This window comes from Clarias gariepinus, chromosome 18 (assembly GCF_024256425.1).
Source record: "Clarias gariepinus isolate MV-2021 ecotype Netherlands chromosome 18, CGAR_prim_01v2, whole genome shotgun sequence".
NCBI lineage: Eukaryota > Metazoa > Chordata > Actinopteri > Siluriformes > Clariidae > Clarias > Clarias gariepinus.
In genome coordinates this window covers 5,225,442-5,248,492 of record NC_071117.1, presented here as the reverse complement: position 1 = coordinate 5,248,492, position 23,051 = coordinate 5,225,442, and the positions used below count along the sequence as shown (strand labels likewise).

The window sequence follows — 23,051 nt, the reverse complement described above, 5'->3', positions numbered from 1 at the left end:
CTTTGGGTGGTTGGAAAGGATCCTCTCTCCCAGTGACAAGGATCGCCATGATTTCCAGCTGCAGTACATCATTTTCTTGCATATCCTGCAGACACAGCAGAGAACTAAAATAATGCAGACCTCTGCCAAAGTACAATTGTCTAAATATAAACAATGTCTTAACTTTGACATGACTACTGAAACTAAGGTCTGTCTCCAGAATCACCCCAAGATTCTTGACTTGATTTTTAGTTATCTGACCCCTAGAGTGAAGGTATGCATTCACCTTCAGACCTTCATCTTTGTTTCCAAATGCAATGACTTCAGTTTTCTCCTTGTTTAATTGAAGGAAATTCTGGCACATCCAACTGTTAATTTCATCAATGCATTTGCAGAGGGAGTCTATGGGGCTAAAATCATTTGGAGATAAGGCTAGGTAAAGCTGGGTATCATCAGCATAGCTGTGATAGGCAATTTGGTTCTTTCTCATTATCTGACTTAGTGGGAGCATATACAGGCTAAACAGGAGCGGTGCAAGAATTGAGCCTTGTGGGACTCCGCATGTCATGGATGTCCACTTGGACTTGTGCTCTCCTATACTCACATAATAACCTCTCCCTTCTAAGTATGACCTGAACCATTTGAGTACCATCCCAGAAAGCCCGACCCAGTTTTCCAGTCTTTCTATTAGTATGTTATGATCGACAGTGTCAAACGCAGCGCTAAGATCTAGCAGTACCAACACTGATATTTTGCCGGAGTCAGAATTTAAACGAATATCATTTATTATCTTTAGGAGCGCTGTCTCTGTACTGTGATGCGCCGGAAACCAGATTGAAAACTGTCTAGGTATTGATTTGAGTTTAAATGGTTGTTCACCTGATGAAAGACAACCTTTTCAATAATTTTACCTGTAAAAGGAAGATTTGATATTGCCCTGTAGTTATTTAATACGGAGTTATCAAGATTATTCTTTTTTAGAAGTGGCTTAACAACTGCAGTTTTCAGAGAGTTTGGAAAAGTCCCAGAAAGAAGTGAGGTGTTCACCACTTCTAATAAATCTGTTTCCAAACAGTTTAACACACTTTTAGGAAAAGATGTAGGAAGTGTGTCAAGGTCGCAGGTTGACGATTGAAGGTGCTGCACTGTTTCTTTCAAGATTTTGCTATCAATTGCTTGAAAGACAGACATAGTAACTGTTTTGTGAGGTTGTGTTTGAGTTTTTCTGATCTCTGCACAACTTGATGTGTTAATAGCCCTCCTAATATTACTGATTTTCTCAAAGAAAAAGAAAGCAAACTCATACTTCTCTGCCACTCCAGACCTTCTCATATAATACCACAGCTCCTCTCTTGACACCATGTCATACGCTTTCTCTAAATCTACAAAGACACAATGCAACTTCCTGTTACCTTCTCTGTACTTCTCCGCCAGCACCCTTAAAGCAAATACTGCATCTGATGTACTCTTTCTAGGCATAAAACCATATTGCTGCTCACAAATGCTCACCTCTGCCCTTAACCTAGCATCCACTACTCTTTCCCACAGCTTCATTGTCTGGCTCATTAGCTTTATACCTCTATAATTGCCACAGCTTTGCACATCTCCCTTGTTCTTAAAAATTGGCACCAATACACTTCTCCTTCATTCCTCTGGAATCCCCTCACTCTCCAAGATCTTGTTAAACAAACTAGTGAGAAACTCTACTGCCACCTCTCCTAAGCACTTCCATACCTCCACAGGTATGTCTTCAGGACCAACAGCCTTTCCACTCTTCATCCTCTTCAACGCCCTTCTCACCTCACTTCTACTAATATTTGCTACTTCCTGTTCCACAACAGTCACCTCTTCTACCCTTTTTTCTTTCTGTAAGCCGAGAATTAAAGCAGAGAACTAAAATAATGCAGACCTCTGCCAAAGAACAATTGTCTAAATATAAACAATGTCTTAACTTTTGAAAATTCCGGACAGTTTACTGGATATATTGCAACAAGATGTCTTAGTTTCAAGAGCCTTTCCACTCTTCATCCTTTTCAACGCCCTTCTCACCTCACTTCTACTAATATTTGCTACTTTCTGTTCCAAAACAGTCACCTCTTCTACTCTTTGTTCTCAACTCCTTTCATCAACTCCTTAAAGTACTCCTTCCATCTTCCCATCACCCTCCTGGCATCTGTCAGTACATTTCCATCTCTATCTTTAATCACTCTAACCTGCTGCAAATCCTTCTCATTTTTATCTCTCTGCCTTGCCAACCTGTACAGATCCACCTCTCCCTCCTTACTGTCTAGCCTAGCATACAAGTCCTCATATGCTCTTTGTTTGGCCTTTGCGACCTCTACCTTCACCTTACTTTGCATCTCCCTGTACTCCTGTCTACTCTCTTCAGTCCTCTCAGTGTCCCACTTCTTCTTAGCTAGCCTCTTTCCCTGTATACACTCCTGGACCTCCTCATTCCACCACCAAGTCTCCTTGTCCATTTTCCCCCACCTGATGATACACCAAGTACCCTCCTACCTGTCTCCCTGATCACATTGGCTGTAGTTGTCCAGTCAACTGAAAGCCCCTCCTGACCACCCATAGCCTGTCTCAACTCCTCCCTAAAGACTTCACAACATTCTTCCATTCTCAGCCTTCACGACTTTGTCCTCTGCTCTGCCTTTGTCCTCTTTACCTTCCTCACCACCAGGGTTATTTTACACACCACCATTTTGTGTTGTCTGGCTACACTCTCCCCTACCAACACTTTGCAGTCAATGATTTCTTTTAGATTACAACGTTGACACAAGATGTACAGTGGTGTGAAAAACTATTTGCCCCCTTCCTGATTTCTTATTCTTTTGCATGTTTGTCACACAAAATGTTTCTGATCATCAAACACATTTAACTATTAGTCAAAGATAACACAAGTAAACACAAAATGCAGTTTTTAAATGATGGTTGTTATTATTTAGGGAGAAAAAAAACTCCAAATCCACATGGCCCTGTGTGAAAAAATTATTGCCCCCCTTGTTAAAAAAATAACTTAACTGTGGTTTATCACACCTGAGTTCAATTTCTGTAGTCACCCTCAGGCCTGATTACTGCCACACCTGTTTCAATCAAGAAATCACTTAAATAGGAGCTACTTGACAGAGAAGTAGACCAAAAGCACCGCAAAAGCTAGACATCATGCCAAGATCCAAAGAAATTCAGGAACAAATGAGAACAAAAGTAATTGAGATCTATCAGTCTGGTAAAGGTTATAAAGCCATTTCTAAAACTTTGGGACTCCAGCGAACCACAGTGAGAGCCATTATCCACAAATGGCAATAACATGGAACAGTGGTGAACCTTCCCAGGAGTGGCCGGCCGACCAAAATTACCCCAAGAGCGCAGAGACAACTCATCCGAGAGGCCACAAAAGACCCCAGGACAACATCTAAAGAACTGCAGGCCTCACTTGCCTCAATTAAGGTCAGTGTTTCACGACTCCACCATAAGAAAGAGACTGGGCAAAAACGGCCTGCATGGCAGATTTCCAAGGCGCAAACCACTTTTAAGCAAAAAGAACATTAAGGCTCGTCTCAATTTTGCTAAAAAACATCTCAATGATTGCCAAGTCTTTTGGGAAAAATACCTTGTGGACCGACGAGACAAAAGTTGAACTTTTTGGAAAGTGCGTGTCCCGTTACATCTGGCGTAAAAGTAACACAGCATTTCAGAAAAAGAACGATTCACCCATAAGCATAAATTAGACAGCTTAGTTTAAAAGAGCAAATTAATATTTTTTTTAACTAATGGAATGAGAAAAAACACAGTAAACAAACGACAGCTATGGTTTACTTTTTTTTAGCGTATAATGTGTGTTACTCAACCATAACAGTTTCTGTTCATCTAGTGATTACACTTTCCTACCACAAGGGGTCTCTGTCCAGGAGCATTTTTAAATAAAAATAATACAAACATTCTCAATTATGAGAATAAATCACATTCTGTACATAGAAACAGATAACTGAAAGGTTTAAAACTGATAATTTGGTATTTTACAGACACCTAGTTTGTAAAATGCCCATGACTTTTGTATTCTATTTAACATTCTTCAGATATGTGTTAATTATTTCAAGATTGTAATAACAACAATTTAATTAATATTCAGATCAGTGGATGACTGGGATTAATGAATTCATCATCAGGGTTTTATTTGTAGCTGATAAAATTGTAGTTATTGTAATTAATTAATATTTCTGTAAATGTTTAAAAAGCGTTCCTAATATTTATAGAATTCAGTCTGATTGATGAAATAAAAAACCCCAAAAAGTTAGTTTTACCTCTGACTGTTAGAAAGTGCTGAAACTGGAGACTCATTACATTAATAAAATCTCCTCACATAGTCATGTATAAAAAAGTCCCTTTTGTTATTACTTGTTATAATCTAAGTTTATGTTTTATTTGCATTTAGAAACTTTATAGAAGAATGATGTTCCTTAAAACGGCTTACAGGAATCTGCTTTGTCTGATCTTCCTCCTCATGATCACAGGTGAGTCTTATGTTTATATTTACACACACACACACACACACACTGGAGACATTAAAATGTATTAAACACTAGTATTTGTTGAAATGTTTTATTGCCGTATGTATAAATCAGTAGTTTTATAGCAGTGTGTCACTAACACCTGTTTTGATCTGAACAGTTTATGAAATATCTGATCAGTGGACGACAGTTTACTTTTAATTTCCTAACATTTCTATATTAATATCTAACAAAGTGCTGTATTTAGATTTGGTGACTAAATGTCAATGTTATGTCATTATTTACACAGGGAAAGGTTCCTTGTGTTTTGGACACACACACAAACACACACACACACACACATACATATACTTATATAGAGTAACGCGGTTTGTGAGTGTTCCGCAAGATGAACAAAGATTTTTAATAAATTTTGACTTGAAAAAAGAAGTCTTGGTTTACGAATACCGAGTATCATGTATCATGTATCACGCATGCGCTTCTTGTTTTGACGCCTACACTGAAAAAAATGAATCTGAGATGTTGTAAATGTAGCATAATTAAATCTGTGTATTCAACAATAAATAATCAAGTTTGTACGTTTACATACATATATCTAAGTTAGAACTTAATCTGCATTTGTTAAGAATACAAGACAATGTGCATTTTTTCCTTAACATATATTTTTTACGTAATCCCTGACAATCTTTTTAAGTGAACACACACAACAAGCAATAATCTTGTTCATTTTACTCTGTTTAAATAAAACTGCCTCCCCATGGAAAAAGCATGGGAAACCCCATATCAAATTAAAAGTGTACCAAAGCCTCATTGCGGTAGGAAACAACTCTTTGGAGCATTCTGTTCACCGCGTGTGCTAAAAGTTTTAACGGGTTGTTTTTTCTACCCAAGCGCTGGGTTGCCTCTGTTGGGTCATTTTTCTCGGTTATTTACAGAGAGTTGGGTAGTTTTTGTGTAATCCAGCTGCTGGGTTGAAGTTTGCTTGGCCCCTCCCCCAAAGTTCACCGGTGGATTCAGCGGCTGTCAGTCAGAGCTTCGTGTCTCGCTTCAGCTCCCACACCGCTGATGACGGTTCATTTAAGGGGAAATGACGTTAAATACAAGGTCTGTATACACATGTTCACTCACCTAAGTCACATATGACTGAAATATTATTATTATATGTAACATTTATTACTGTTACCGTGTTAAGGTTACGCTCAAACTTTCAGGCTGGTCTGAGGTAAGATAATTTAGCTGACAATAGCTGCTATAGTTAGCCAAAGAACCCCACCTGTGTGTGAAAGAAACGGATAAGATGTCTGAGCTTTTTATCTTTCTCTGTAGAATGTTTGCGGAGTGACGAAGATGCTGAAGTGATGAATGAACGCTAAACTGTAACTGTAGTATTAGCATGATGCAGGCATTTAGTTGGGTTGCTAGCGTTAGCAAACACATTAACATTAGAACTTTATTAATCTCACTGCTTGAGAGAATAAAATGCTGGGGTGTTACAAAACACTGATCTTCTCACAAATATACACACCTGCTAACCTCCCGTTTTTCACTAGCTAGTAATTTACTCCGCGGTCAAATTTCTCCCAAAGTAAAACAATATTTTACACCTTTCCCCCTTTGGCAGGTATGCAAATGTATCACCAAGTATGTATCACAAATGTATCAAAAAGTAATTGCATGTAAGCTAACCAGGTAGCCCTCTTTAACCAAAGTTGCTTGTGACTCAGGCTAAATTAACCAGTCAACGCGCCAACTACGCGCCAACCACAGCTGAACAGGTAACTACTAGATGGAAGTATATAATATTTGGGTAATTGTAACGTGCCAGTATGACCCCAGCCGGTAATTAGCTTAAAATCAATGCAGACCACAAGATCAACTAGTCTGACATAAAAAAAAAAAAAAAAAACTTTATCCTAAAAGCCATGCTTATTTTGCTGTTTTATTGTTGGTAGTAGGTGTCTCCATGTTTTTGTTTCAGGTTATCTATCTTATTGGACAGCTTTGTCATTTTTTTATTTAGTATCAATCCTATTACACACTAAATTAATAGTTTTATTCAGTTTAATCTTTGCTATTCAACAAAATGTTTACTTTCTTTCATTTTTTTTCTTTAAGGTTGGAACCAACATGGTGGAATACCTCCAGCGGGCTGAAGTGTCAAGGCCGTACCCCTACATCCTGACGTTGGGAGATGATGACCAGCGCTGCTCTCAGGCATTCGTCATTCTGGTGGGACAGGCTCTGGAGCAATGCACACTACTTGGGGCAGTTGATGTGTGCTTAAAGGCATTTTATATTTTTGACATTAACTATCAAAAGCAGTGTGCTCCTGTATAGGACTTTTTGTAATGTTGCTATGAAATAGCGAGGCCTACTTGAGAAGTCATAGACAGTGTTAGTTAGTGTTAGTTTAACAGGTATGTTAAAAGGAGACCAGGGCTGGATAGATTTGTTCTGCAAAAAAGATATCTGAAGTCACAGAGAGATCCTGCTCTGTAGAAGCTGCCTCAGCCTATTTGTGTTATTACTCCATTTTGCCCTAATGAGTAATAGTATAGTAATGATGTTGCTGTTGATTATCTGTTCTTGTGCTTTTGAAAAATAAATATTTTTTCTAAGAACATTTAATAGTATGATGTTTATTGCATATATGTATGGTTTGCAAAACTTGGAAGTTTTTTTGTAATAGATCAGTGTAAGGGTCCACCACTAGAGGTCACTGTTTTTCATTTTGTAGTTTTTTGTTGGCTGTCTCAGTTTCCCAGCAGGCACCTCGGTCAGTTGATAGACTGACCTCGGTCTGTTTAGACTGGGAAACTGGGTCGAGCATTTTTGGTATCACCACTGTCACTTGTTTGGGCATTTTGTTTTAGTTTGTTTTTGTTCTTTGTTTAGTTTATTTTGATTTTAGTTGTGTTGACTTGGGCTCTCTTATTAGTGATGTTTCTGTGTATGTTCTGTGTGTCTGTGTAAGTGGAGCTGATTCAGTCCGGTCTTAAATGTATGTAAGTACTGTGGTTGTTATCCTCCCGTGTTCTTGTGTGTTTAGCTAGAGTCAGGTAAGTAGTTAGGTGTGTGTTTGGGTAGGAGTGTGTTTAGCTAAAATCTATGTTGAGTTACAGTAACTAGCATGCTTCTAGCCATAGCCCCTTTGTGTCTCTAGCTGTCCTGTTTTTCCTATGCCCTTAGTGTCCCAGTGCGCCTAGCTTTAGAGTGCCGCCCCTCCTAGCTTTGGAGTACCGACTAGCTTGTTAGTGCCGCCTCGCTTAGTCTTGGAGGGCCGCCTCGCCTAGCCACTGGGTATCCTCTGTCTGTGTTTCTGTGCCCCCATTCCCTAGTGTGTGTTAAGCTATTAGGTAAGTGTAGCTTAGTGCATGTTGGGGCTAAAGACATGTTTAGCTAGGTGTATGTGTAGCTAACTGCCACAGCTTAACCATGTTTAGCTAAAAGCCATGCCTAGCTGATTGCCATGTCTTTAGCCCTCGTCCCATCTCTCTCTTGGTCTCTCGTCTCTAGTCTCTACGTGTCTCCCTCTAGTCTCTACGTGTCTCTCTTCTCTCTGGTGTCTCCCTCTAGTGTCTCCCCTCTCTCTAGTGTCTCCCTCTAGTGTCCAGTCTCAGCTCCACGCATAGTCTGTGTGTCCTGTTATGTGTTTGTCCTCCTCCTGCCTGTGTCTCGCCACAGGGCGTGTCATGTGTCTCCCTCTGCCTGTGTCTCGCCACAGGGCGTGTCATGTGTCTCCCTCTGCCTGTGTCTCGCCACAGGGCGTGTCATGTGTCTCCCTCTGCCTGTGTCTCGCCACAGGGCGTGTCATGTGTCTCCCTCTGCCTGTGTCTCGCCACAGGGCGTGTCATGTGTCTCCCTCTGCCTGTGTCTCGCCACAGGGCGTGTCATGTGTCTCCCTCTGCCTGTGTCTCGCCACAGGGCGTGTCATGTGTCTCCCTCTGCCTGTGTCTCGCCACAGGGCGTGTCATGTGTCTCCCTCTGCCTGTGTCTCGCCACAGGGCGTGTCATGTGTCTCCCTCTGCCTGTGTCTCGCCACAGGGCGTGTCATGTGTCTCCCTCTGCCTGTGTCTCGCCACAGGGCGTGTTATGTGTCTCCCTCTGCCTGTGTCTCGCCACAGGGCGTGTTATGTCTCCCTCTGCCTGTGTCTCGCCACAGGATGTGTGTTTGTCCTCCGGTCTGTGTCTTGCCAGAGAGCCCCTGTTAGCACAGAGTTAAATATTGTTTGAGTTTGTTTGTTCCTTTGCTTGTGTCTTTATTTATACTTTGTGTTTAACCATCATTAAAAGACTCTTTTTTGATTACACAACCCCTCTGCCTCTATGCCTGCTCCTTCCGCCCACGACGTTCAACACCTGCCACTACACCCCGTTTGTGACAGAATGCTCGACCACCCAAGGCATAGCAGAGGCGGCTGGGACTTCAAAGCGGCATCCTCAGCCTCACGTGGAGGCCACAGCTGCAGCAGCGTCTTCGAGCCTCACGTGGAGGCCACAGCTGCAGCAGCGTCTTCGAGCCTCACGTGGAGGCCACAGCTGCAGCAGCGTCTTCGAGCCTCACGTGGAGGCCACAGCTGCAGCAGCGTCTTCGAGCCTCACGTGGAGGCCACAGCTGCAGCAGCGTCTTCGAGCCTCACGTGGAGGCCACAGCTGCAGCAGCGTCTTCGAGCCTCACGTGGAGGCCACAGCTGCAGCAGCGTCTTCGAGCCTCACGTGGAGGCCACAGCTGCAGCAGCGTCTTCGAGCCTCACGTGGAGGCCACAGCTGCAGCAGCGTCTTCGAGCCTCACGTGGAGGCCACAGCTGCAGCAGCGTCTTCGAGCCTCACAATGAGGTCCCAGCAACACCAGCGAGCCTCATGTGGAGGCCCCCACCTTTTACCCCCACCTTCGTCCAGTAGCCCTTATTCAAGGCTCGCCGCCTTTGGAGCGACATCCCAGCACTGCGTCCACCACCCGGCTTCGATGTCGGGCACCCACCGCTGCACGGCGGAGGAAAAGCCAGTACTGCATCGGCCGCCCGGATTGGGGGACAACTCAGCACTGTCTTCAGGGGCTCTACTTCTCAGAGCAATACAGTGCCGCCCCCTCCGCCCGGCCTACAACAGCGATCCGGTGCTGCCTCCGCCACACAGTCGACTACGGGAGCTAGCCCGTCGGGGTCGGATGAAAGGACATGGGACACCAGGGAAGTGCCCCGGGACCACCAATAGCGCTCCGAAGGAGCAGTTAAAGGGGGGTGGGTACTGTAAGCGTCCACCACTAGAGGTCACTGTTTTTCATTTTGTAGTTTTTTGTTGGCTGACTCAGTTTCTCAGCAGGCACCTCGGTCAGGTGATGCGAGTGCACACCTGAACCGAGGTAGCCATCAATCTATCTATAAAAAGCTGTTTAGACTGGGAAACTGGGTCGAGCATTTTTGGTATCACCACTGTCACTTGTGTGGGCATTTTGTTTTAGTTTGTTTTTGTTCTTTGTTTAGTTTATTTTGATTTTAGTTGTGTTGACTTGGGTATGTTCTGTGTGTCTGTGTTAGTGGAGCTGATTCAGTCCGGTCTTAAATGTATGTAAGTACTGTGGTTGTTATCCTCCTGTGTTCTTGTGTGTTTAATTCAATTCAATTCAATTTTATGTGTATAGCGCTTTTAACGATTTACATCATCACAAAGCAGCTTTACACAATCAAAAGAATTAAGTTTGTATGAAATGTGAATGTGTATGAATCAAAATTATATGATTGTCCCTGATGAGCAAGCCTAGGACGACGGCGACAGTGGCAAGGAAAAACTCCCTAAGATGGTAATAGAAAGAAACCTTGAGAGGAACCAGACTCAACAGGGAACCCATCCTTATCTGGGTGAAAACAGATAGCAGGGATTGATGTGCATAATAATATGCAAGACTGGAAGTTCAATATAAGAGGAGATGTGTAAGATTAAAGTCCAGTTTGTTCCTGGAGGCTCAGGTAGACTGTGAAAAATTCCAGTCCTGAACTATTGAGCGACTAAAGTCACAGGTCCTCAGAGAACAGCTGTCTGCATCAGTCGAGGACAGGACCACCTTCATGGAAAAGTGGAACCAACCCCAGTCACCACACGCATTCCAGGCAGACCACACGGGGGCATCCATGTGATGAGATCTCCAACCAGAAGCAGGACTCCAGGATGAGTTAGAGAGGTCCAGCGGGCAGAGGGGGTCTGGATCACTGGCAGCTCAGGAGCGACATGTATAGCTCGACAGAGAGATAGGTAGAGGAAAAAGGAGAGAGGCAGAGAGAGAGAGAGAGGAGAGAGCAGAAAAGGAGAGAGAGCAAAGAGATGGAGAAATAACAGTTAGGTATGGTCACAGTCGAACAATGTAAAAAGTGAATGTATATTTAGTGCAGAGTGCAAGCAGAGACTCCGGCAGAACTAACTATGACAGCATAACTAAAAAGGGAAAGCCAGAAGGAAACACAAACATGAGGGCTTCCAGAGATGTAAGGCAACCAATCACCTCACCGTCAACAAACCTGAGTGATCAATGAGAGTGGGGAAGACAGCATGCAAACATACCAGTTCACCTAATACTCTACGTCCATGAGTCCCCCCAGATCTGCTCCTTTACCTAAGGCTAATCTATTTATAAAAATGCTTGGCTAAATAAATAGGTTTTTAGCCTGGACTTAAACACTGAGACCGTGTCTGAGTCCCGAACACTATTTGGAAGACTATTCCATAACTTTGGGGCTTTGTAAGAAAAAGCTCTGCCCCCATGTTGTAGTTTTAATAATATGCGGTACTGACAAGCAGCCTGCATCCTTTGATCGAAGTAGGCGTGGCGGATTGTAAGACACTAGCAGTTCACTCAGATACTGCGGCGCGAGACCATTTAATGCTTTATACGTCAAGAGTAGTATTTTAAAATCGATGCGAAATTTCACAGGAAGCCAATGCAATGTGGATAAGATAGGGGTGATGTGCTCATATCTTCTGGTTCGAGTGAGGACTCTCGCTGCTGCATTCTGGACTAATTGAAGCTTAGTCCAGAATGCAGCAGCACCTAGTTAAACAACCAGACAGTAAGGCGTTACAATAATCCAACCTAGACGTGATAAAAGCATGAACTAGTTTTTCTGCATCATTTGGTGACAATATATTTCTTATCTTGGCAATATTTCTGAGGTGAAATAATGCTATCCTGGTAATATTATCTACATGTGCTTCAGATGAAAGGCTTGAATCTATAATCACACTGAGGTCTTGCTGTTGCACTTGATGGAACAGAAAGGCCATTTAAAATCACAGTGTGATCAGAAAGCTTACTTCTAGCTGCTTGTGGTCCTATGACTAGAACTTCTGTCTTATCAGGATTAAGCAGAAGGAAATTAATTAACATCCAATCTCTTATGTCCTGCACACATTGCTCAACTTTAGTAAGCTGATTTTTCTCATTTGGTTTTGCTGAAACGTATACTTGTGTGTCATCAGCATAACAATGAAAACTAATACCATGTTTACGAATTATGTTGCCTAGAGGAAGCATTTAAAGGGAAAAAAGCAGTGGGCCTAAAACAGAACCCTGTGGAACACCAAACTCAACTTGAGAACATGAGGAATGGTCACCATCTAAATCTACAAACTGATAACGATCAGTCAAATAGGATCTGAGCCATAAGAGGGCCGTTCCCTTAATTCCTACTACATTTTCTAATCTGTGAAGGAGAATACCATGATCAATAGTGTCAAAAGCTGCACTGAGGTCAAGTAACACAAGTATAGTGACACAACCCTGATCAGAGGCCACTAGGAGGTCATTTACTACTTTAACGAGTGCTGTCTCTGTGCTGTGATGAGGCCTAAATCCTGACTGATACAGTTTATGTATGCTATTCCTATGTAGATATGAACATAGCTGTTGTGATACTACCTTTTCCAGAATTTTAGAGATAAACGGGAGGTTTGATATCGGCCTGTAATTGGAAACAATTAGCTAGAGTCAGGTAAGTAGTTAAGTGTGTGTTTGGCTAGGAGCGTGTTTAGCTAAAATCTATGTTGAGTTACAGTAACTAGCATGCTTCTAGCCATAGCCCCTTTGTGTCTCTAGCTGTCCTGTGTTTCCTATCCCCCTAGTGTCCCAGTGTGCATAGCTTTAGAGTGCCGCCCCTCCTAGCTTTGGAGTACCGACTAGCTTGTTAGTGCCGCCTCGCTTAGTCTTGGAGGGCCGCCTCACCTAGCCACTGGGTATCCTCTGTCTGTGTTTCTGTGCCCCCATTCCCTAGTGTGTGTTAAGCTATTAGGTAAGTGTAGCTTAGTGCATGTTGGGGCTAAAGACATGTTTAGCTAGGTGTATGTGTAGCTAACTGCCATGGTTAAGCACAGCTTAACCATGTTTAGCTAAAAGCCATGCCTAGCTGATTGCCATGTCTTTAGCCCTCGTCCCATCTCTCTCTTGGTCTCTCGTCTCTAGTCTCTACGTGTCTCCCTCTAGTCTCTACGTGTCTCCCTCTAGTCTCTACGTTTCTCTCTTCTCTCTGGTGTCTCCCTCTAGTGTCTCCCCTCTCTCTGGTGTCTCCCTCTAGTGTCTCCCCTCTCTCTAGTGTCTCCCTCTAGTGTCCAGTCTCAGCTCCACGCATAGTCTGTGTGTCTTGTTATGTGTTTGTCCTCCTCCTGCCTGTGTCTCGCCACAGGACGTGTCATGTGTCTCCCTCTGCCTGTGTCTCGCCACATGGCGTGTCATGTGTCTCCCTCTGCCTGTGTCTCGCCACAGGGCGTGTTATGTGTCCCTCTGCCTGTGTCTCGCCACAGGATGTGTGTTTGTCCTCCGGTCTGTGTCTTGCCAGAGAGCCCCTGTTAGCACAGAGTTAAATATTGTTTGAGTTTGTTTGTTCCTTTGCTTGTGTCTTTATTTATACTTTGTGTTTAACCATCATTAAAAGACTCTTTTTTGATTACACAACCCCTCTGCCTCTATGCCTGCTCCTTCAGCCCCTGGCGTTCAACACCTGCCACTACACCCCGTTCGTGACAACCAGTATATCAAAGTAATTTAACTGTTTAATAGACATTTTTTTTAATTTATATATATTTTTTTTACAGATTCAATATAAACAAATAACCAATTTTGCTGGGTTAAATTAACCCAGCAATATTTACCCAGTATTTTTTAGGGTGGTTCTTACTTAAAGTTTTGGATGAAGTTGCATTTTAAAGTACAAAATTACACAACTGGTATTTTAACTATAATATATAAGAAATGCCTGACTCAATAATGTGAGTATATATAACTTTAAAATGAGACTAGGACATTTAAAAATAAAACAAAGTAGGCCCCACTCCAAGTAATGTGAAAACTTAAAAAAAAAAAAAAAAAAAAAGTAAAATTTCAATTAAAAATACATATTTGAAACTCTTAAAGTTAAGTAGAGCACGGACCAAAAGAATGACTAGGGAAATTATTAAATTAAGTAGGGTTTACTTGCGAAATTAAATAGACTTAACTAGAAAAAATTAAGTAGAGTTTACTGGCAAAAAATATTTTTTACATAAAGAAATGTAAGTATTAAATACAAAGAATAGTCTTGTTTGAACTACATAATTATCTGATGCAAAAAGTTACCTTAATTTTTTTAAGGAGATCAGGCTGGATATTTTTTTCAGTGTAGCGTCATGTGATCACAACTGAGCCAACGGTTTTTCTCTCTCTTGTGCTGCGGAATTGTTAGTAATCGTCTCCCTGCTGTCTTAGTGTGCCTCTTTTACTGTTATAATCAACATCTGTGCACGTGTGTACTGTTTACTATATATACACTCACAATACGTTAGGGATATTGTTATTTACATGAGTGCTTTTCCTATTTGCTTTAAATTTAAATAAAAGAAATAAAAGTTCCCTTTGATATTACTAATGTATGAGAAGAAGCACTATTTTCATTAGTTTAATATTTATTACCCCAAAAATTTAGACAATAACAGGGAAAGCCCCAATATAAGAAACACCTGTACACAATGAGACCATTACATGGAAAACACAAAATGAGGTGTGTCTATCACCCCAAGCCAGTTGCCTGCCTATCCCAAAAATGTCTGAAGTGAAACAAACACCGTATGTATGACATCCACTAAGTCTCTCACAATATCCATAACTTATTGTGAGTAGTATATATATCTTATTGGACAAATGTGCTTATTCGGACATTTTGTGTCAACCCAAAGTTCCAGAGGAGAGAAGTGAAGCTGTAAGCCTAACATAGTAGGGGCTCAGGATAATGACCTCTAATAACCTCGTTCATGTGTCATGTTACAGGAGCTCTTGGGGATGTATGGAGTGTAACATACAGTCAGAAAAATCTCTGTGCTTTAAACAGATCTACAGTGTTTATGAACGGCTCGTACACACACCCAACACGTCTCACAGTGACAGAGACATTTTGGTTAATAAACCCAGTTGAGGGTACACAGGAGACTGATCTGCGTAATGAACCAGGTTACTCAGACAGAGTGGAGTATTTAGGAGATAAACAGAAACACTTCTCCCTCAGACTGAGTGATGTGAAGAAAACAGATGAACATGAATACTACTTCAAAATCAGAACAAATGAAGATGCACAAAGATGGATGGGTAAACCTGGAGTTACTCTCACTGTTACAGGTAAATAAAATTATCTCAGGCCATAATCTCTCTTTAGATACAGGAGGGTCAGAGTTTTGTACCAGATTAATAAAGATCTCTAACGGTCAGAGGGAACCAGAGGGAAAATAATTAGAATCTAGAGTTGAAAAGGTTACTAGAACAAAAATACTGAAAATAATATAATTAGATAGAATTTTTTTTTAAAGGAGTTAAGTTTTAAAATTTTAGTTTTCCTAATATACTGTGTCTCTCTGTGTTTAAGACCTTCAGGTGATCGCTCCTGCAGAAGTGACAGAGGGACAATCAGCCGTTTTGACCTGTAAAACCACCTGCAGTCTGACTGATCCAACATTCATCTGGTACAAAACCAGCCGTGATTTAACCACAAACACCATCAAGAGCAATAAAGTCCACCTGCAGTCGGTCAGCAGTGAGGATGCAGGCAGTTATAGCTGTGCTGTAAGAGGATATGAACATCTCCCCTCTCCTGCTCACACACTCAGAGTCAGATGTAAGATTTATTCACCTTTTTCTTATATATTGTAGAGGAATAAATGTTAAATTGCAGGTGTAATTAAAGAGAGTAAAAACAACATTAACTATAAACTTGAACTACATTAATTGTAACTGGCATGTCAGGAGATGCCAGTTAATAATCAAAAAAGATTTTTTTTAAATGAAGACACAGGTAACTTTATCCATTAAGGCATAACAAATCTATTCGGAATCACATGTTGACACTGTAAAGGAAACAATACAAACACATACAGACTTAACATGAAGGAGTTCCAGAATTATTACTGTATAAACATAACATAAACATAAAATCATAAAGTTTTATGGCAAAGAAGTGTGTTTTATAAAAGAGATGAATGAATAAATTTTAAAAAATGACACATAGTTTTTATGGCTATTAATTTCTTTTCTTAAACGTACAATGAAAATTTCTAGATTCTCCAAAGAATGTCTCAGTGTCCATCAGTCCCTCTATTGAGATAGTGGAGGGCAGTTCAGTGACTCTGACCTGCAGCAGTGATGCTAACCCACCTGTGGAGAACTACACCTGGTTTAAGGATATGACATCAGTAGGAAAAGAAAAGACCTACAACATCTCCAAGATCAGCTCTGAGGACAGTGGAGAGTACAAGTGCAAGTGCAGTAATGAAGTCGGACATCAGGAGTCCAGCAGTGTAACTCTGAATGTTCTGTGTAAGTTAAAGCTAGAGATCTCCTTACAGCCAATAACAGATAAAAGTTAATAGATTTTCTTTATAGTGTAACATTCCTGTTCTCTTTAGATCACCCAAAGAATGTCTCAGTGTCCATCAGTCCCTCTGGTGAGATGGTGGAGGGCAGTTCAGTGACTCTGACCTGCAGCAGTGATGCTAACCCACCTGTGGAGAACTACACCTGGTTTAAGGATATGACATCAATAGGAAAAGAAAAGACCTACAACATCTCCAAGATCAGCTCTGAGGACAGTGGAGAGTACAAGTGCAAGTGCAGTAATGAAGTCGGACATCAGGAGTCCAGCAGTGTAACTCTGAATGTTCTGTGTAAGTTAAAGCTAGAGATCTCCTTACAGCCAATAACAGATAAAAGTTAATAGATTTTCTTTATAGTGTAACATTCCTGTTCTCTTTAGATCACCCAAAGAATGTCTCAGTGTCCATCAGTCCCTCTGGTGAGATGGTGGAGGGCGGTTCAGTGACTCTGACCTGCAGCAGTGATGCTAACCCACCTGTGGAGAACTACACCTGGTTTAAGGATATGACATCAGTAGGAAAAGAAAAGACCTACAACATCTCCAAGATCAGCTCTGAGGACAGTGGAGAGTACAAGTGCAAGTGCAGTAATGAAGTCGGACATCAGGAGTCCAACAGTGTAACTCTGAATGTTCTGTGTAAGTTAAAAATGAAGATTATCTTACAGCCAGTAACAAATAAATCTATTATTGATTTACCTCAAAGTGTAACATTCCTGTCCTCTTTAGATTGCCCAAAAAATGTCTGTGTCCATCAGTCCCTCTGGTGAGATAGTGGAGGACAGTTCAGTGACTCTGACCTGCAGCAGTGATGCTAACCCACCTGTGGAGATCTACACCTGGTTTAAGGTGAATGAACCCTCAGCTGTAGGATCTGGACAGAGTTACAGAGCCCTACAGAGTGGACAGTACTACTGCGAGGCTCAGAATAAACACGGCTCTGCGAGATCAGCTGCAGTGTCCGTCAATTTAAATGGTGACAGCGATGATGTAGATCTATAATTCAAATTTACTTTAATATCAAATGTCATGAATATTTAACACTGATTCATTATCACATATTTGTTCACACAGGGTTTCAGATGGTAGTTGTGTATGTAGGTGCTGGCATCATCATGCTTGTGTGTGTTTGTTTGATTTTCACCATCTTTTTCATAAGGTAAGAAAATATATAATTATTACACATCAGTATATAATTAAAGTGAGGTTATAGTCAAGACTTTGTGTTAATCACCCCTGGTTTGAACTGGTTTTAAAGTGCCCCTATTATGCCATTTTGAAGGTTGCTAATATTGCGGAATTACTCTCTTAAAACAGGTTTACATGTATGCATGGTCAAAAAACATTTTAGGTTTTCTCCACAAATAGATTTTATTTTACCCTATTTCTAAATGATTCGTAAACAACTCGTGTAAAGAAGTTTGAAGATTCAGTCTGTCTAAACCCCTCCTTTCCGTGAGCGCTCACTGCTGTAATTGGTCAGATGGTGCGGTCCTTTATGATTGGTCTACCGCTACAGCGTGTGTCGGAAAACGAAACGCCCATTACCATACCTGAATGTCCTGTCAATACATAGAAAATATAGCGTCGGTTTTACCCTATCAATTCAAGCTGGAGTCTGACGATGAAACGGTTGAAGTGGCACATCGACAAGAAACTGTTTCGCAAGCGCGACTGGAGCAGGACAATTCTCAGTGGTAAGTGTCATATGTTAATGTAACAGACTGTGAATTATAACTAATTTGTTATATTGTGCTAATGTTAGATGCTCGGGCGCTCGTGATGTGCATATGTGTGTGTGATGCATTTATCCCCTTGGGGCTTGCCATAGAAGGGCAAGGGGCATGCGCACTTCCTGCTCTAGAGTGTCGCGAGTGTTAGAGTTCAGTTTTGGTGAATGGTGGAGAATAAACAGTTAAAAAGGATTTCATGTGCTCCTGTTTTTATTGTTTTTTTTCTTATTTCAAAGTGTTTAAGCGAACCCGGCATGAATGCTCGGTCACATTAACAAGAGTGTGGTAATGTAATTGCAAGATGGCGGACTAGGTGTTCGCGATGTAGAACGTGGGCGGACATTATGCAAATACGTTAAGTAGTGACGTGTATCCATAACAGAAAAAAAATTGAATTGCTAACGACTCGTTTAGGTGAATGTGAGCCAACCCTTTTTTTTAAGAAACAAAAACTTCATCTATTGTGCACTGTCGGCGTCACAGATAGTGCAGCTAGTTTATGTTCACATACAGCTACATGATGCACTGCATGAAAAATCATATTTAAAAAAGCATAATAGGGGCACTTTAAGCACATTACATGGTCACTAGTAGTGTACATAGTAGTGGTCAAAAATTAATTGCTCAACATCTCCTTTCTATTCCATAATTTACCTTTTCCTCTCACTATAAGCTTCACTTTTCTCTGAAGACTTTTTACTAGATATTAAAATGTGTCTGTGTGGATTTGTATTTATACAGCTACAAGAGTACTAGTGAGGTCACGTGTTGATATCGCAATTTCAAAGAGGTTCCAGTTCATCCCAAATGTGTTCAGTGGAGTTAAGTTCAGTCATGCTGGAACAGGCTTGAGTCTCTTACTGCGAGTGAAGAGAAACTGTAACAGGGTACAGAGTCATTCTATAGAATTGTGTCTAATTTAATTTTGACATTTGTTTTTATTTCATTTAAAGAAAAAAGAAAAGAACTGAATCAGCAGAGGACCAAAGTTTAAAACAGGTAAATAATGTACAGATTATTGTTGACTTTTGAACTGTATTTGTACATTTGTTATTTAAACACTTTATTGTGTTTATATTATAGTCAATTAATCAACAATGCGGAAGTGAGTCACAATTAACACCCCAACAGTTATTGATTTCTTGTAACAAAATGTACGGCGCGAGCCTCCAGGAGAGAATGCGAAAGTGAAGAGCTGGCGCATCCTGAACAAAAGTCTGATCTGCTGGGAATAATCGGGGTCGTGGGCGTGCGTGGTTCAAAGCCGTGAAGTCAAAGAAAGTCCGTGATCCAGAGATCTGAAGGTCAAGGCAGAAATGAACGCTGGAAAACTGGGCATGAGAGCAGACAATAATCTGACAATGAGTGGTTGTGTGTGAGTGAGTTAAATAAAGATTAATGAGATGGGGAACAGGTGTGCTCGAGCCGGTAAATGAGGCGGCAAAACGGAAGCACCGAAACGGAATATAGAATGGAGTCGCAGATGATCATGGTTTGGTTTGACAGGTGGGCGTGGCCTGGCGCGCCGTGACAGTCCTCATACCTGGTGCTACCTAATGTCTGCATGTCTACTCCAGTGTCTTGGGGTCCTATATAGCCGTGTGTCCAGGTGTCGCGCATTCCTCCTGATTGAGACCTGCAGCAATATTCTTTGAACCTGCACTACGTGACACACAGGTGCTAATTTCCAAGCTCTGTTCTCTCTTGTATATAAGTTTCTCTCCTGCGAACACAAAAGGAGCTTTAATAAATAAACTTAATACTGAGTCGCAGGTGGAACCCCTTACCTGTTACTGGCTTCATCTGCCCCTCTCTGTCTGCAGGTGACACTTGACCTCGCTCCTGCTGTCACACACACTTAATGCTTTTGTCTGCTTCCGAATACATTTAATGTTGTAAAATACCTGGGAAACAAGTTAGTTTCTGATGTCCCTTATGTTATTACAGCAATAAACTGTCGTTACCTCATCAGCTTTTCTTTTATTTTATACTAGTACAAACAAAAAATTAAAAGGGATATACTCATATTCTATACTGCGATGATGTTACGGAGAATCTGTGCAGCGTCCTCTGTCCTAAAAAAATGTTTTATTATTATTATTATGATTATTATAATTTTAAATAAGGGTGCTCAGATCAATCAGCCTCCAATCAGCTTTTTTTTTTAATTGTGGTGTGTCTGCGGCAGATGACTCTGTAAAAGATACGATACGACAGAAATAATGATGTACTAGAATGATGTACTAGAATGATCGCATTAATATAAACCTGTGATTTCCACTTGCATTGCTGTCAGAGCTGCTGTTATAAGTAATTAACTCCTTCTGACCAATCACAAGCCATGATATAGATATTCACTCCTGTATCTCTGTGATGTCGTGCTCTCCCACTTCAGGATGATTTCAGTACCAACTCAGCAGCAAATCCAATCAACCCTCCATCTGATTCAGCCTCGAGCAAACAAGATGAAGTTCTGTATGAAAGTGTAGAACGCACGAGTGTGACTGACTCCAGGAACACTGCAGAGAGATCTGCCTTGAAAGCTTCTGCCTCTGAGGAGGAGGAGGTTCAGTACGCTAGTGTCAGATTTACTTGTGCCGGTGCTGACTACAGGTGAGAGGAGTGGGTCTGTTTCTGTTACTTAAACAGAGCTCAAATGATCTTCTGTTGGATCTAATTGTGAACATTTACTCTCTTCCTGTAGGTCTGACAGTGCAGAGGATCCCAGTGTGATCTACAGCAGTCTGAAATAAACACCATTCACCCATGAATCAACATCAGCACAATTTCCACCTGCTACACTGGTACATGCTGTGATATATATTTTGATCTTGGTCTCATGGACACTTGAGAAAAAAATGTTTTATAAAAGACATACTACTTAAGTGTGCAGTCTCCTGTTTTTGCCTAACATTATTAATGTTTTGGATCATTTTATTTTATTATAAATCCACAATAATAAATCATAACTGTATTGTATATATCACCTAATGTTGTCTTAAATCTTTTTTTATTAACAGCTCTTGTAAACATTGTTTTAAACTTGTATTGACCTGTGTATTTCCTGAAGACCTCATTTACCTGAGCTCATACCACTCATTGTTTTATTTGTTTTATTTTAGGGGAAAATATTATTAGTGGTGCTTGCGAAGCGAAGCACTACTATCATTATCCTACAGGCTTATTTTCCTTCTTTTTCTTCTTCCGTACAAAAGTTTGGCGCGTAACTAGTCCTGTACCAAAAAATCCCATAGACTTAACATTGAGACCAACTTTCACTGATTGTAGTGCAAGAGGGTATAGGTTTCCCCCCGGGGGGCAAGAGGCACCCAAATTTGCCCCATTGACTTATAATGGGAATTCGTGCGCGTAACTGTACTGTTCGTTGTAGACCCATAAGAAAGGGGGCAAATTGTGGGGCTCATTGAGGAATGGGGATTTTAAAGACTCTTGTAAAGAGGTGTAATTGCGCCTACAGGGGGCAATTGTATTACCCTAAAGGGTATGTAAGTTTTCCCTGGGGCACAACAGGTGCACACATTTGCCCCATTAATTTATAGTGGGGAATTTGATGCATGATTACTAGAGTATCGTTTGTCGTAGATCCATGAAATAAGTGTCAAATCGTGTGGCTTATTCAGGATTGGACGTTTCTGAGGGGTGGGCAGTAAATTGCCCCTACAGGGTTCCAAAAAATCCCATTGACTTAACATTGGGTGGTAACATTGATACCAACTTTGACGGATTCTAGTTCAGAGCGCGAATTTGATAGAAAACTCAAGTTTACCACATTTGAAGAGGCTTTCAAGCTTTGTCAGACATACTCCCCAAAAGGGTATAGGTTCTACCCCCGGGGGGGCAAGAGGTGCAAATATTTGCCCCAAGGACTTATAATGGGGATTTGTTTTGGCGCACGACTAGTGGCGTTGCGTTTGTCGTAGACCATAAAAGAGGGGTCATATCGTTTAGCTTATTCGGTAATGGGGGGCTTCACATGACTTTTCTAAGGGGCGAGTGATAAACTGCCCCAGCAGGGGGCAATTAACATACATTGGTGACTTCCATAGGAACTTTGAAACTGAATTTGACTGTGGATCCCACTGTCGTAGAGACATGGGGGAGGGCTCATTTAACTCAGGCTACCAATCTGTCTTTTGAATTTATCATGATGCTTATAAGCCACGCCCCCTAGCAACCTCATTAGCATGCTGTTAGCATGATGTAACATGATTAGCATGTTGCTAGCATTATGTTAACAATATTAGCATGTTGCTAGCATTATGCTAATTATATTAGCACGTCGCTAACATACTGCTAGTGGAATTAGCATGTTGCTAGCACAAGGTTTAGCTGATTAGCCTGTTGCTGGCATTATGCTAACTATATTGGCATGTTGCTAGCAGGTTCATTAGAATGTTGCTATCATGATGCTAGAGTGCTGAGCATGTTTATAGCATTAGGCTAAGAATATTAGCCTGTTGCTAGCATTATGCTTACTATTTTAGCATTTTGCTTTTAACATAATTAGCATGTTGCTAGCTATATTAGCATGTTGATAGCATGGCATTAAGCTGATTCGCATGTTGCTAGCATGATGCTAGCTATATTAGCATGTTGCTATCAACATCATGAAAATGTCACTAAGGCTACGTTTACACTGTCAGGTAAATGTGACCCAATTCTGATTTCTTTGCTCATATGTGACACATATCGGATATACATAATACCCATGTTAACAGGAAAAAAAAACGCATGCATTCCGATATTTTGAGATCGGTTTCAGGCCTCCTTCATATGTGAAAATAAATCAGATATGTGCTAATGTGATTGTCGTGTAAACAGACAGATCGGATTTCCTGAGGCATTGTGTTCTGTACGTCATTTAAACTGCGACTTCTTCATGGCTTAATGACGTTATGTTATTCTCCAGTGGAAGCGCGTGTGGA

At 41.2% G+C, this 23,051-nt stretch overlaps 1 protein-coding gene across 1 annotated transcript in view; it reads left to right on the top strand.

The window, feature by feature from the left end:
• LOC128506995 (sialoadhesin-like) overlaps positions 1–23,051 on the top strand; it is a 444,701-nt gene that overhangs the window by 361,952 nt on the left and 59,698 nt on the right. The window contains exons 20-22 of the mRNA XM_053477610.1: positions 16,060–16,317; positions 16,407–16,664; positions 16,754–17,011. Coding sequence (XP_053333585.1) covers positions 16,060–16,317; positions 16,407–16,664; positions 16,754–17,011 — 774 coding nt within the window. The remainder of the gene's footprint in view (positions 1–16,059; positions 16,318–16,406; positions 16,665–16,753; positions 17,012–23,051) is intronic.